The 14,323-nt window shown below is 41.7% G+C and overlaps 1 protein-coding gene across 3 annotated transcripts in view; it reads right to left on the minus strand.

Annotated features, from left to right (window-relative positions):
- LOC108888151 (doublecortin domain-containing protein 2) overlaps positions 1–14,323 on the minus strand; it is an 83,339-nt gene that overhangs the window by 57,925 nt on the left and 11,091 nt on the right. For 2 of the 3 annotated variants that reach the window (XM_018683991.2, XM_018683989.2), the window contains exon 10: positions 13,674–13,743. In XM_018683991.2, coding sequence (XP_018539507.1) covers positions 13,674–13,743 — 70 coding nt within the window. Of the gene's footprint in view, positions 1–10,337; positions 10,479–11,572; positions 11,628–13,673; positions 13,744–14,323 lie in introns of those variants that run through there. The other variant, XM_018683990.2, reaches the window with a different exon arrangement.

Below are 14,323 nucleotides of genomic sequence, written 5' to 3' on the forward strand. Positions count from 1 at the left end.
GTCAGGTCTCTGCAGACAATGTTCTGATGGAAACGAGGCAATAAATGCTTCTTAAAGCCATCATAAATATGCAGCTTCCTGCCTAACAGTCACCGCTCAGGTCCAGGTCCGACCTCATTATCCTTCGTCTGCATCGGCAGGTTTGCATGCCAAGTTACAGGCAGGATCACTAAAAAAAAAAAACCCTTAACGTTAACCTCAGTGGGATATGTGGCTTGCTCCCGGGACTAGAAAGCAGGCTCATCAAATCAGAGGGTTATTTTTTCTTTTTAAAAACATACAGTAAGCTGTGCTGGAGAGAAAAAAAAATCTATACTTAACTTGTGAGGTTAAGTTTCAAATGCACTCAGACAGTAATTGTTCAATGAGCGGTAAGACTTTCTGAGTGGAAACCCAAACATTAAGTATGTATGGTTTCTATTTTTTCCATTATGTATGGAACTGTATGTGGCTTAAAGGTGGATCATATGAATAATCAAACGGTATGGAAACAGTTCAAACAAATATGTCAGAAAGGAGGAATTTTACAGACCCATCACCTCAATATACAATGTGAGATCCATGAATAGCATTGACAAAAGGCACATCTGACTTGATTACCTCTTGACATTTCCCCCCATGAATGAAGGCAGCAGTAGATAAGGCAATCACAGCACTGACATAGTGTAAATATATAAATATTCTCATTTATCCTGGTCTCCAGATAAAGACATAAGGGCACATAAACGCTTGAATGGACAACGTCTCTCAGCAGCCGGCGGGTCCCAGCCCGCTTCCCTTGCCTGTCTGTCTGTAGAGGCTGACAGTACAGCAGCGTGCCCTTCATTATCACCGGGTAATGCTCATCACAACGGCCGTGGCTTTTCTCCATAAAAACCCCAAGTCTCACTCACAATGAGAAATAGGGGAGATAAGGTGCAGGAGACCATTTCTCCTGACATTCACAACGGCAAACTCATCAGTCATGCTGTCAAAGGCACTGGTCTTGGCTAGTTTGGGATTTATGAGAAATAATGATGGGTCGAAAATAGCCGGTAAGGGCTTTGCTTTTACCTTTGGTTTGGGAGTGTTGTGTATTGAGGCACGCTCTGCATAAAACCCAATTTCTTTTGTCAGTGACCCTTGCACTGATTTCACATCCAATCCCGCCATGTTTGGGAGGTTTGGCTGGGCCTGTTTGAGTTGGCGCTGACATTTCCGCCTCGCATGATAAAAGACGACAGCAGCAATACGTTTATTTAAAAGAGAGTGCATCACCGTGTGCATTAAGAGTGGGCACCACTCTCTTTGAGTATTATTCAAGTGAGGGGCAAGGCCTCTGCGCTGTTAATTGCACTTTAATTTATCTTTAGGAATACTAACTCCGACTACAGAACATTAACATGGACCTGTCCTCTCCCGCACCATATCTGAAAATGGGACAACAACAAAACAGTAATAGCATGTGTCAAACACTCATATTTTCTCTTCAAACTAGTGACAGGCAGTGACAGATGGTCCCAGTGCAATTCTCTTTGTAAACATTCTGGGACACGTCATTCATGTAGGAACACTTATTGTGATGTACCACAGGGTCTATAGACTTAATGTAAATTATTAATTCCAAAGTCATTTGAAAGTGGATTTCAATATTGTCGCAAGGGCAACATGGTTGAATCATATAGCACAACTGTGCAACTATAGATTATAGTCAGTAGGACTTTTAATGTGATCCCTATGGGACCATACTGCAGGGATGTCCTCAAGCACCAAATTATTAGTCAATTTCAGATTATCAAGTTTATTAATTACTATTCTTAATATATCTTATGAAAGTGCCAGGAGATATAGCCTAACTACCTAAAAGCTGCAAATGAAATGCTCGACATACATTTATATTAAAACATATTAATGAAATACTGGATTGGCCTGGTGAGGAGCTCGCCTTTTACTTGAAAGTTCACGAGCCAAAATGAAGCCACACCTGCTAAAATTGTTCAAAGTGCAACATTGCTTATAACCAAAGTGTTGAGTTTGGGGCAATTTTGATTCAAGTGTGTGAATGAGACCTCTCGAGGCTTGAGGGTACTTGGATCTGTGTGGAAATTAAGCTATGAGATTGTAGCTGAGGGGACGGCGGATTGACAGCGACATTAGCCCCTCAGCACCTCTGCTGTATCACAGTGTGGCTTTGTAAAATAGATGGACAGGAATAGCAAATTAAATCGTCTTAATAGTAGCGAGGGATGTACAGTCAGGTTGCCATGAACTGCAGGACTGTACAAGTGCGGGAATATCAAGGGTGGTGTTTTTAGTGGAATAAAATGAAGTGGCTTTGAAGTGTTTTGGTTAATGGGCCTACTCAAACTAACGCCATACAGAAGGCACTGTCATATTTATACCAATTTGAAATGAGCTCCTTCACAATGCCTCCTGCCCTATGCTTGAAACAAGTTTAAAGGTCATGCTCCATTTTTTTCTGTTAATTTGGATAGATGTATTAAATTCATTATGCTACTAACACGAACAGACACTGAAGAGTTACTCAGTAGCAACAGAGTGAAAAAACACCCGCAGCTCCTGATCTGAGAGCACTCAGAGCAGCTGGCTTTTGTTGTGGCTTTGTTGATGGTTTTTCTCCCTGGCTATTTTTCCTTCCCAGGTTCAGTGACATCACATTGCTTTGCCACAAAGACTAACCTTAATGTAGACAAAGCCAAGTCTGCAAATCTTTGCACAAGTAACATGCATGCATGCACACACTTTTAACAGTAGGAGGTACACAGAGGGAGCAAGGCGTTTTTCAATGCATTTAGATGAGACCTTTAACAAAGGTCCCTAATGCAGATATCAATGAACCAAGGGACTGGGCTATCGGAGCGAAATTGGCTGACAGAGGGATGTCACCCCTGTGCATGAAAAATGATGGATCCCATTTGTAAACTTCTCTTCTACCCTCCTGCCCCTCTTTCTCCTCCTCCTCCTCCTCCTCTACCCTCCGCTTATGGACACATGCATGCGCGCACACACACACACACACACACACACACACCCCTCCTTCACCCCATTTCATCACCTTCTCCACCATTGGTTATTAAACAAGGAAGCAAACCTATGACTTTGCTGGCAAATAACAAGTGGTCTGGTAAAATTGGCACTTTACTGGTCATTTCATCCTACTGTCAGGGAGCCCACAGAGAGACCTGGGAGATTTCCTGTGATGACAAGATAGATTAACATCATGGACTTTGTTTTTCATCTTCCTTCATTTTCCATACTATTCTCCATGGACATCAACAGAATGAAACCAATATCTATGAACCCACAAACAAACAACTAGAGCTTTCCAAATATTAGATTTTGTGTGTTGGATTGGACAAGCCACTGTTTCTCTCCACTCACTCCATGGTTGAGCTTCTTTTGAGAGGCAAAGGCAACACGTAAATCCACCTAATTCACTGAAGATGAACAGACTGCATTACAACATGTGCTTGTTGTACCCTGAAATAAAATAGATTTATATCTCATGTATAAAACTTCTCACTCTTTGAAAGCGTAGGGCTGAGATCTGAATGCAAACATCACCCCCAACGACACCACACAAGCCATGCATAATACAACAATTTACAGTGCTTGCAGGAATCACGCTAAGCATATAAAGCATGATAAGCAACATAATATGCATACTGAGCATTTCTAAGGAAACAATGATATATTGCTAATCATCCTAGAATGAATTACTGCATTTTTAAGAAGCGGTGTGTTGAGTCAAAGGTGTAGAGGTTAATATAGGCAAACAGGCATCTCTGCAGGAAAATGAAAACTTCCCACTGGAATGTGATGGCCAGCCTAAATGCTGACATTGTGGTTTCAGTGATGGAGTGACTTTGGGAAGGTTTGTGGTCTGCCAGTGTTCAAAGCTGTGCCTTGAGGGTAAGAGGTAAATTTGCTAAGTTAATCACATAATGAGGCCAATTAAACATGGGAGAGCCCAGGTGAAATGGGAGCTGCCACAGAGGCTCCAACAAATGAGGCTCCGCGGCTCGGCTGATTTCCTCTCCGGACAAAAGCTGGACAACGCACATTCAGCTCCAGTAATCCCCTACTAAGTATTCACTTGAACATTTATGTGGTGTATCTTGTTAATCTATGCACAGTATACTGGATTAAGTGTCTGTATTGGGTGAATGAACTTAAACAGGAATGTGTACATTAACATCCAGAGTAGCCTGGATTGTGTACGTGTGTGTATTTTTTGAGTAATAATCGCTCACTTAGTCTATAAAATGTCAAAACGGTGAAGAATGACCACTGCAATTTCCAAGAGTCTGGGGTGCTATCTTCACATTCTTTGTTTTGTCCAAACAACAGTCAAAAAACACAAAGTTATTTATTTTATATTGTTATAAAACAGATAAATCTTCACATCACAGAGGTGGAAAAAAGAGCATTATTGCCTGAAGAATTACGTAAGATCTCTGGAAACTTTTTTTTCTCTGACAGCTTCTTAGTATGAGCGATGGGGTCCCAAGCGAACAAAAACTAATCTGCGAAAGTTTGAACAGTTCTGGTTACTTCACAAAAGAGATTTCTGTATTTGCATTTTTGTGTGCTGTTATACAGTGGGTAGACTAATCCAATCCAATTAATTGACAAACTTTCAGCAATAGTCTGGATTCATTCTGACAATGTTACTGGAACCTTGAATAACATCAGACCTGCTTTGCCCAAATTACTGCTGAAATTTATCAAATATGTCCTGACACTGCACCTCTCCATCACAAACAAGCATTTTGGTGCCTGAGCCCACTGCTTGTCCCCTTGATTATAATCCTAGGGTGTGTTCTTGACCAGAGTATCTGAGTGTCTGAGTGCTCTTGGAGGGTCTACAGGAGGATAAATCACTCCAGCAGCAATTACACTTCCCTGAGTGCTTCCTACATACCTGTAACTCCACAGCTACTGCAGGCCTGAGGTCAAAGATTGTGAGGGTTATACACTGAACAAGATGAATGGCAGTAAAACAGTATATTCATGTGCCATCCTCTTACACATAAGAGTGCCAGGAGCTCAATAATCTTGGAGTATCGTCCTCTCGCAAACCATTTCTAGTTCATGCACACTTCTAAGGGTTGGAGCATTAGATCCCTTTGCTATACGATACAGAAACTCCTCCAGTGTACCTGTTCATCGACTGAGTGCTAAGGCCTGTGGGTGTGTTGGTTAATTCTGAAAGCAGAACAGAACTAGCCAAGGATGGAATATCTTGGCTGCAAGCTGTAGGGCTACCATAAATGAAAAGCTGCACCACTGTCATGGACACAACATAAAGCAATAAGGAGCTGCAGAGAGAGCAGTGCATTAAAACATGAATACATGGCGAGATATATGGCCACTAATGAAAGAATATTTCATCACCATCAAGGGTTTATAAAAGGCCCACCACTCTGCCCACCACGATCCATTAATCTGGATGTAGAGGATTTGCTTGGGGAAGACGGACAAGGAAAATTAAGGCAGGCACATTTTACCAGATCATGTTGCGATGATTTGTTAATAAAATGCAAAGTGACAGGCTAGATGTGAGACAGCGACTAAAGCGCGGCCATGATTTAGACTTAATCCGTCATTATCCTGCCTTTGAAGTGACCTCGCTGTGCAAGTTCCCACTGTGACCCAGAAGCACACTCACAGCTTCTTCATTAGCCAGGATGAAACAGAGCCACAGCACATGTGACTTTGATGTCCTGTCCTGTCCACGCAGACCCACAGACATACAGATACACACACAAACACTCACACACACAGGATACCTACATACATACATACTCACAGATCACAGATATCGTTAACTGACTACACTGAGGCATGAAAAAACATTATGGTTTTTAATCAATTATTGCTCTCACCTTTGGGGCAGCACATTCATTACATATGATAGCAGCAGCTAAGGGACAATATTCCAACTGCGTGCTGAGATTGAAATGAAAGAAATTGTATGGTTAGAGGGGAGACAAAGACTGCAATTTCGCACAGCTGAACCATCCCTGGCTGGATTTACATATGTGCCCACAAAAGGCCCGTAGTGCATGTGATTTCACTGATGTAATTTATGTGTACCCAGTGATTTATCATCCTTAGATCACCATGTAGAAATCAAGCACAGATATCCTAAAGAGGTCTACACATGCTGCCAGTAAATGATAGCTGTTATAAAAGTTTATCATGGCAATGAAATGGAATGAATCAATCAAAAAGGCACAGGTTGCCGTCATGCAAAATGGTGCCCAATCTGAGGTGGTTATTAGGTAGGGGGTCAAAAAGATTGAACGTATGCAGCATATGCATGCAGCAACACTGTTTTTTTGTTTGATCAGACTCATATCTAATGAAAAGGCAAGCGGTTGGTAGGTATAATTAAAGCCTTCAAACAGTAAGTGTCAGTGGTCAAACAGGCATTTCAGATGTGATGATGATTGATTTTAATATACACTATATATGCACTGGCATCAAAAGATGTCCATACACAGCTGTCCAGTAAGCTAAACACAAGGCTAAACAATAACAGAGAGCAGCTATTGCTAGCAAACTTAACTGAAATATGAAACTCTACAAACAACACAGAAACTGTTTTGGAACTACTGTAAGATTATGGTAAGTATGTAGGGACAGAATCCTACATACAATTTTCTATTTAGGGTTCACTATTTACCATGGCAACTAAGCGAGTACATTTGCTACTGAGTAAAGGATACACCTTTGTGTGCTCAAAATTAAGGTCAAAGAAGCTTGTATTTCTACAGCCCAACCTGGAGGAGTCTTTGAAAAGGGATAAGCCTTGGTTGGTTTCTTAAAATATATTCATTCAAAAACCCCTGACTTTAGAGGATCGAGCCCCTGAACTTGAACCTGGCAATTGCCTACACTCTATTAAGAGACTGTTCCCTGGGCTGAAACGTCTCAGTTTTTGAGAAGTTCCCTTTTAACAGGAAATCGAACAAAAAGGCTGCCCTGCATCTAATCTTGCCACCTAACAGTGCAGATATACAAAATACTTTCCATTTTTTGCTGTTGGTGTCCCATCCTCTCTGGTACTCTGGGGGGTAGATAGAGATCATTATTTTTAAATGTCAAAAATATCTTCATGTACATCTACGTAAATGAGACCAAAATAAATAGCTTGCTATGTGCTATAGTAATGTGTATTGAAGCCTTCCCATAACAAAACCTGTGATCCTTAAAGAAAGAACCCATCTGTGTATTTGGCACACAGCCTGCTAGTCTACTCCCTTACAGAAAAGGATGTGAGCACCCATGCGGTTAGCTGCACAACCCCACGTTCGCTGCACGGTGTACAAGTAGAGTCCTTTCCCCAGGCAATGGCCCGTCAGGCCAGACAAGCAGGCCGGGTGTTAAAGTGTGAGCTGGGTACACAGAGAAACAACAGGGCCATCTGCCCTGGGAATGCACACATCCATCTTACTAAGGACAACCAGTCTGGGAAGAGATAAAGGAAAACAACGTGGGGAGAGAGAGCGAAAGCGAGGGAGAGAGGGACAGAAAAGGAAGCAGTAGGGAAGAAACAGAGAAAAAAAAATTGAAATGGAATAGTAAATGTGTACACACGTGTGTCTGTGTGTGTATGTCTGTGAGGGAAGCTGCAAAGGGGCAAATGAGTGAGGTGAGAGCAGAGAAAAAAATATGGCTATAACAGAAATCTAAACTAGTCAGGCATCATCTGCAGACAGTGAAAGCAAATTACACAAGCACAGAATGCAGGTTTTTCTCTGGTACTGCTGTGATCATTTACAGACTTACAAAAGTCTAAAGTGGATAACATCTGTGGTACAGAATGATAATAGGTAGTCAGAGAAAGGCTGAATTGTTATTAAATGAATGAGCCAACTTTACTTTTAAAGCTTCATTTGGCCAACTACTACAGATAAAAGCACAATATAACAACTAGAGTGCAACACTGGGAGCGTTATAATATCCCTGAATTATGTAATGTTTTTAATTTAATATTCATAAATCTACAAAACAGAATGTTATTCTCTTTTATTTTATTAAGCACGGCATCAGGAAGGTCAGTTGAGAGGACAGCAGTAAGTCTCGGCTCCCACCGTCATCCCCACTTCATAACCATCTGGATATGACTCCAAACACTGCAGTCAGCAATCTGGGTGCAGTGATATCATCTAGCATTCTCCATTTGTTTTTATTTTTAGACCATTTCCTCATCACTGTATAATCAGTATATATGGCCCCACTAATACAGTGCTCTCTCCCTCTGACTCCACAGTACCTTATCACACTGAGAGCTTTTAGCTGTGCTTCCAGCCATTAGCTTCAGACAGTGGGTAGCTACCAGGCAGTGAGTGTGTGTGTGTGTGTGTGAGAGAGAGAGAGAGAGAGAGAGAGAGAGAGAGGAGAGAGAGCGAGAGAGAGAGAGAGAGAGAGAGAGAGAGAGAGAGAGAGAGAGAGAGAGAGAGAGAGGCCTCCTGCTGGCTCTGGATGATGTCAGTGGCGAAAAAGGTCTTTTTATAACACCACCTGTCCATCTTGTCTGCGAGGATGCACAATACAGGTCTAAAGGCAGTGGAGCCTCTGTATAAACTAACCTTTGACAATTTTCATTTCACTTACACAAGATAGAAAAGTTCAGACACTTTTGTCTTTTTGAGCCTGCTAAAAAAAAAACGTCTGTAACAACTGCAATGTGCCCTTGAGCAAGGTCTTGAACCCGAAAGTGCTCAACTGTTGTGCTCCTGAAACAGCTCCCACATCCTACACCTACATTATTTTTTTCTATATGTTTGCTGTAAAGACGTGTTTGTAGGCAATTCACCTGGGATAAGGTTAAAAAGGAAAATGTGTACCATTATTCCATCCAATCCATCATTTATAATCACTGCAAATACATCACAGCAAGAGAGCAGATTTAGTTTGTACCCGTTATTCCCAGGCAACTTTGTAGACCCCTGACTGAAACAGACCTAAAACACTTAAGCTTCAAGTCTCCATTCAGAGCCCGAGTAGCTGATTTAACATCACATTGAGAACAATTGTTCAGCTGCTTACTGAAGCATTTGAGCTGGTCAGAATGCCCAGCGTGTCAGACGACTGACATGTTATTGACAGATAGCCCCCGGCTCCCGCACCTCCACAGGAGACTTCTAAACCAAACAACTAGTGGATACACCGAGGTGATCCTCACATCAATATTAATCAATTATTCACATATTTGTGCTGGCTCGCGAAAAGCAGCTTGACTGCATTTCATAAGTGCTAGACCAACATGCATTTTGTAGGAGGGGAATGGAGGGAGCCCGGCTATTACCCCGCACTTGATCCTACGCTTGAGGTGAGCCAACTTTCGCACTGTCACAGCGTGACACAGAGCTGCGATTAAGTGGGTCAATGATTCTTATTGTCTGCATTACAGCCATTAGCTTTTATGGAAAGAATACATCATGTGCACCAGTTCTATATTTGAAGTAACACGCAAAGAAGACTGTTTTATTCATTTTCAAATTCCTTTCGATACAATTCCGAGGTCAAGACTTAAACTTTTCTGCATACTGAGTGCACTTGAACTGAATACATAACTAGGGAGGAATATTTTTGTGTGGGCGCCTCAGTTACAGTACATGCTGGAGAGGAAGAAGAGGCAGTAGCAAGAGTGGTGTAGTTATGCAAGCGCCTCCGTTTGGTGGCTTTGGCAGTACTTGAGGGAGAACTAGTTTATTATTCCTTGTTTAGTCAGCCTCTCTGGATTTTTTCCTTGAAGTGCTTCATATGAAGTATAAAGTAAAGCTGTACTACACTGTGTTTAATATGAGGTTTGCTATAGTACATACCATCACACGCTCTCTGTTTCCCTCCATTACGCTACACAGAAATATTAAAGCTGTGCCCCGAGGTCAACGGCAACAGCCCTCATTCTACCCATCACTGCGCCCTTGTGTTCTACATAGCCACCACTATGAGAGGCAATAATTTTTTCTTTTTTTTTTTTTGATCCACTCCAATATCATTAAGTTATTAGTTGATTTCAGTGGATTTAATCAGCATAGTAATTCCTCTCCATGGGAAGATAAGTCTCTCTCAAGAGCAGTTACGCCGTCCACTATGCCTGCTGATTAGACACAAGCCCCCAAAATAATTCATCAGAAAACTGCAAAAAATAATTTATCAAAAGTGCTTCTCACAAAATCCGCTCAGGACCTTTGCTTCTTAATAATTAAACTCTGCAATTAGGCATCTTACCATGCGCTCAGTGTGAGGCTCCATGTAATATTCATAACCATACATAATTATGCAATATATTCACTGAAATAAGAGGCTATATATTCACGGTGGGGCTGTCAAGAGGCAAGACATTTTTATTTGGTTTATAACACTGTTTCATCTTATACATGAGCAGCTGGCTTCTGGAGAAAGAAGTGAATGAGGACGTCTGGTCCTTAGCAGTCTGACACTGTATTCTACGGCTCTGGCTGTTAAAGGAAAGAAAGAGAGAGACAGAGAGAAAGGGAGAGATAGAATGAGCACTGAATGGTGATGCTCTCAGTATGGGAACCACTAATATCAAAGTCTTATCTGCCTGACACAACAAAGACATACCTTAGTGATATCATACACTGACCACAGTCAACACAAGATGCAGAAAGAAAGAAGGGGCATTAAATTAAAATGGACTTGAGATGGGGTGCTGTCTCGGGATGCATTGTATGATAAATTATACATAATGTTCATCCCAGCATGGTAAAGAACTATTTTAAAAAAACAGTCCTGAAGCCCTTGATGGTGCCTGAAGCAAATAAGCAACAGCGGTCTACAGTGGACACACTGTGGACAAGGTTGGCTTTCATCTTGAGACGCAGTTCAAAGCTATGGGCTATGCACAGAACAAACTGGCAATCAAAGCTAATGTGTAACTGGGCAGTGGTGCACTTCACAGAGCCTGTCGTCTCGAGTGCAGCTGAGATCACACGCAGACGCGTCTCTCACATCACAATGGCTGATTTTCAACACACAGTCTTTGGAACTTATTATTTTTCACCATGTAAATGTGGTTAAAAAAAAAAAAAGGACACTTACTGCTATTGGGAGCTGCTGCCTTTTGAAGGCCTTTCATGACATGTATATGATGAATGAGAAGAAAAGCATACATTCTCCTCCAACTTTACTGTAGTTAATAGAGGCTCTAAAGCTCCCTCAGCAAAGACATCCCCAAGGATACCATTTGCTCTTTGCCCGAATAAAACTTTGCACAGATGCGTGAATGAAGCTAAAGAAAAATAAAATATGTTCTGTAGTGGACTAACATCCACAGAACACATGATTACTTCAGTGTCATACAAGCCATGACAATGGTCTTTGTACAGAGATTTCATAAGCATTTAATATCCACATCAAGCATCTGTAATGCTCACAAGCTGTTATAATGTGTTACAATAACATGGACACGCCATGCATCCCCACATGGTCCATGAGCAATTCTGTCCTCTGTATGGAGCTCTACTACATTCTATGTATTTCAGTTCATAATCAAAGAGATACATAATTAGGTTATTTATATATCACATACCTTTTGAATGAATGTCATGCAGATCAAAACAAGGCATGTTAATGTTTCATTTTTTCTGCAAAAATGAGAGAATGAAAATATATAGTAGTAATAAGAGTCAAGACTTCTTACGCTTAACAATACACAAAACTAGTGTGTTTTTCTGTCCCTGTCATATGCTGAGCTGCAAAACAATGACCTTTTAGAATATGACACAATTTTACTGTCGGTATAATACAGATGTGATTAACATAAATAAGAGTTAAAGTCAAATAGGCGTAAAGGTCGTCACTCAGGACTAGTCCCGGGTCCACAAGGTGATTTACAACAACTTAATTTGACTGTGTGGAGTAATTTATCTGTGACAGAGCAAGCCATGCAACTCTCTGCATGTCGCGCGCACATACAGACGACAATATGCCATGACTGCACACATCTCATATCTACCCAATCAGTCAAGATGCTTTACAACTTCTGTCAGAGGCCTTAACAGTTCTCATAAATTACAAGGCCATTGTACATGGTGCCAATAACTTTTGAAGGAGAATCTCAGCAAAACTGAACCCAGTAGTATCTCCTGCTTTCACACAAGAAAGTCAAGATGGAACACCCCCAGTAAAGTATATGAAGGAGGCAGGGTACAGTAAGCACTTTGATAGTAGATTTGCTCTTAGAAAAAGGCCTACTATTTTCTCTCAGCTGAAAAATTTCCTTCCAAGTATAAAAACTGGCCAAGATATTGACAGTTTGATGCAAAGCAGGTGGCAGGCAGGTTTGATTCTGTTACATTTCCTTTCACATCCCACTTCCCGCCTCTACGGCTCTGAGTCTCCAGTTGTGCTTTGCATCTGTGTCATCTGCAGATCCACTATGACAGCTAGGGAATATGAGGCATGAATGATGCAGAACCATTCATAAACAGCAACAACAATATAATGTGATAGGGACAGAAAAATGAGTATGTCGGTCTGGAGTCGGCAAGCAATAATGTGCTGTGATTTATTTCAAATGCCCCCTGCAGTGCCCATTGACATTCTGCAGGGAAATCATAGCCAGTGCTGGAGTGTACAAGTCTGCATCTCGACCTCCAGTACTATCAATATGAGGGTAATTGAAAGAGAATACACGTACGTACGAAAAATCATGCACATGTGTACAAGAGCAACATTTGATGTAAACTGCTGTCTGTTAGATAACTGTGCATATGTGCATGCACATGGATGTGTATTTGTGTACTTTCATGATAGCGGGGATGACACGTGCGTGAGGTAGGGAGCCTGCTGTTAGTACAGGATGCAGTGATTTTCCTGGTGTCACACTGACAGCACAGACCTCAGATTGAAGGGCAGACAGTGATAACCACCCACAGGGATTCACATCGTGTTCCATTAGTCACCTTTGGAATTTTCACAAGGGACAAAAGGAGGACGCTGGGAAACCACTGAATGGGCCTCACGACCAAAGCCTATGTTTTGTAGGCAATTAGAATGAAATTGCCTGAACCAACTGAAAGGCACATTCCCCCAACAAAGAGAATGCCAAGTTTACATCATTGCTTTGGCTTGTGTTTTAACACTATGTTATCTTCTTTTCACCAATAATCAAATGTGTATAGCACTTATTTAGTATTTTTTTCAGATGTGTTCTTCTCTAGATCAATCAAATAAAAGCAAGACCATGCAATTCTACTCAGAATAAGGACTCATGGAGAAAAACAAGGATTTTCATAGTAACAAGGTACATATCCTTCTCATTCTGTCTGACTGGTTCCAAATTACAAATGACATGGGAAATAAAAAGAGTGGTGAATAATCCCAGGCTCTCAGCGTGGCACACCTTGATGTGCAGGTGCCTTTAATACTAGAATAAGTCATCTGAGACTGGGGGAGGCAAAAAACCCCACTCAACCAGATGGTCTCCATAAAGCATGGCGTAAAGCTCTCCCAGATGTTGAGAGGTGGTTTGTGGATCTGGTGACATGCAATGTGAAGGAGGAACTGGTAATGCAGAGTGTATTAGTGGTCTCTTTATGGGTGCATTAGGTGATGTGGAGGGGAATGCGGGGGCCGCCGCCGCTACTGCCAGTGAGCTACTACCCGGCTTTATGCTTTGATGAACCTACCCTTGAAAAACCGGGACATGCGTGACCGTATTCTGCTGAGCCTGGAAGCCACCTCCCTCTCTTTAGCCTCCTGGAAAACATAAATCAGTTTCTCATATCATCATCTAGTCATATTCAATGCATATGAAGCTCTAATCAGTAAATCTGTCAGCTTCCTCCCCTTTTAGTGATATATCAGATCCGTAATACTCTCCCACATATGCAGTAAATCTCTGACAAAGCCTATGTTTCTTAAAATTCAAAGACAGGGCTGCATGAAGCGGAGAACTTCGCTTGAAAACAGACACAGGGAGTGGAGTAGCAGTTCAGTTGAGGATGTCTCTGTACTGAAAGCTTCAGTGCATTCCAAAGTGTCATCTCTCGCCTTACCACTAAACAGTGGCTCAGACAGGAAGCTAGGGTAAATTTCCCTAGTTCATTGTCCCCGCTGAGGACTAGCAGAACATCTCAGTCTGATTAATGGCTGTACACTGTCTAATGAACAGTAATTGAATGGTATAATGCAGCAGGTCCTTAAAAGCCCAGAGGAATCGTCTTCCTCTGCCTCGCTCACTGGAAAAGCAAGGCTGTGACATTGTCTAGAGTTGATTATAGTTGACCTTGCATGGGGTGAATAAGGCCTTTGAAATGGCTAACCTAAGCTTCGGGGA

This window comes from Lates calcarifer, linkage group LG19 (genome assembly GCF_001640805.2).
Source record: "Lates calcarifer isolate ASB-BC8 linkage group LG19, TLL_Latcal_v3, whole genome shotgun sequence".
NCBI classification, from domain to species: domain Eukaryota; kingdom Metazoa; phylum Chordata; class Actinopteri; family Centropomidae; genus Lates; species Lates calcarifer.